The sequence below is a fragment of the Buceros rhinoceros genome, unplaced genomic scaffold (genome assembly GCF_000710305.1).
Source record: "Buceros rhinoceros silvestris isolate BGI_N320 unplaced genomic scaffold, ASM71030v1 scaffold26569, whole genome shotgun sequence".
Classification (NCBI taxonomy): Eukaryota; Metazoa; Chordata; class Aves; order Bucerotiformes; family Bucerotidae; genus Buceros; species Buceros rhinoceros.
In genome coordinates this window covers 2,886-3,315 of record NW_010430132.1, presented here as the reverse complement: position 1 = coordinate 3,315, position 430 = coordinate 2,886, and the positions used below count along the sequence as shown (strand labels likewise).

Sequence of the window (430 nt, the reverse complement as noted above, 5' to 3'; positions counted from 1 at the left end):
CTGCTGATTAATCCAGACTCAGCATAAAGCCTGTGTGAAAAGTTGTGGCGTTTATTGCAGAGCAAAGAGGAGGGTTCCGGGGCGGACGAGGAAGAGGCTGGGGAGGCCGTGGCAATCGTAGCCGAGGAAGAATCTACTGAGTAGACGGTGAAATGTTGGTGCCCCTGAAGGGCTAGAGCGAGAGCGCTCCGCAGCATTGCCTGGCGCGCCGTTCCCTTCGAGGACTGCCTTCCACTGAGACTGACTCCAATGTTCTTTCTACCTTTGTATGTATGATCTACTTTTCTAACGGACTACGACTTGTCCTAGTGAAACCACAGCTGTATTTTTGGATGCTTACAGTCAGCAGTTTGGGATTCTGATCTTTGAAGTGTCTTCCGGATTGATTGGAAAATGGGGAAGAGGGTAACTGTGCTATCAAACGTTACAC

The 430-nt window shown here is 50.0% G+C and overlaps 1 protein-coding gene across 1 annotated transcript in view; it reads left to right on the top strand.

The window, feature by feature from the left end:
* The window catches only part of API5 (apoptosis inhibitor 5), a gene marked incomplete at its 5' end in the record, with an annotated part of 8,159 nt that extends 7,737 nt beyond the window's left edge, over window positions 1-422 (top strand). Inside the window, one exon of the mRNA XM_010142928.1 lies at window positions 61-422. Within this exon, the coding sequence (XP_010141230.1) occupies window positions 61-140 (80 nt within the window). The remainder of the gene's footprint in view (window positions 1-60) is intronic.
* Window positions 423-430: the final 8 nt, after the last annotated feature.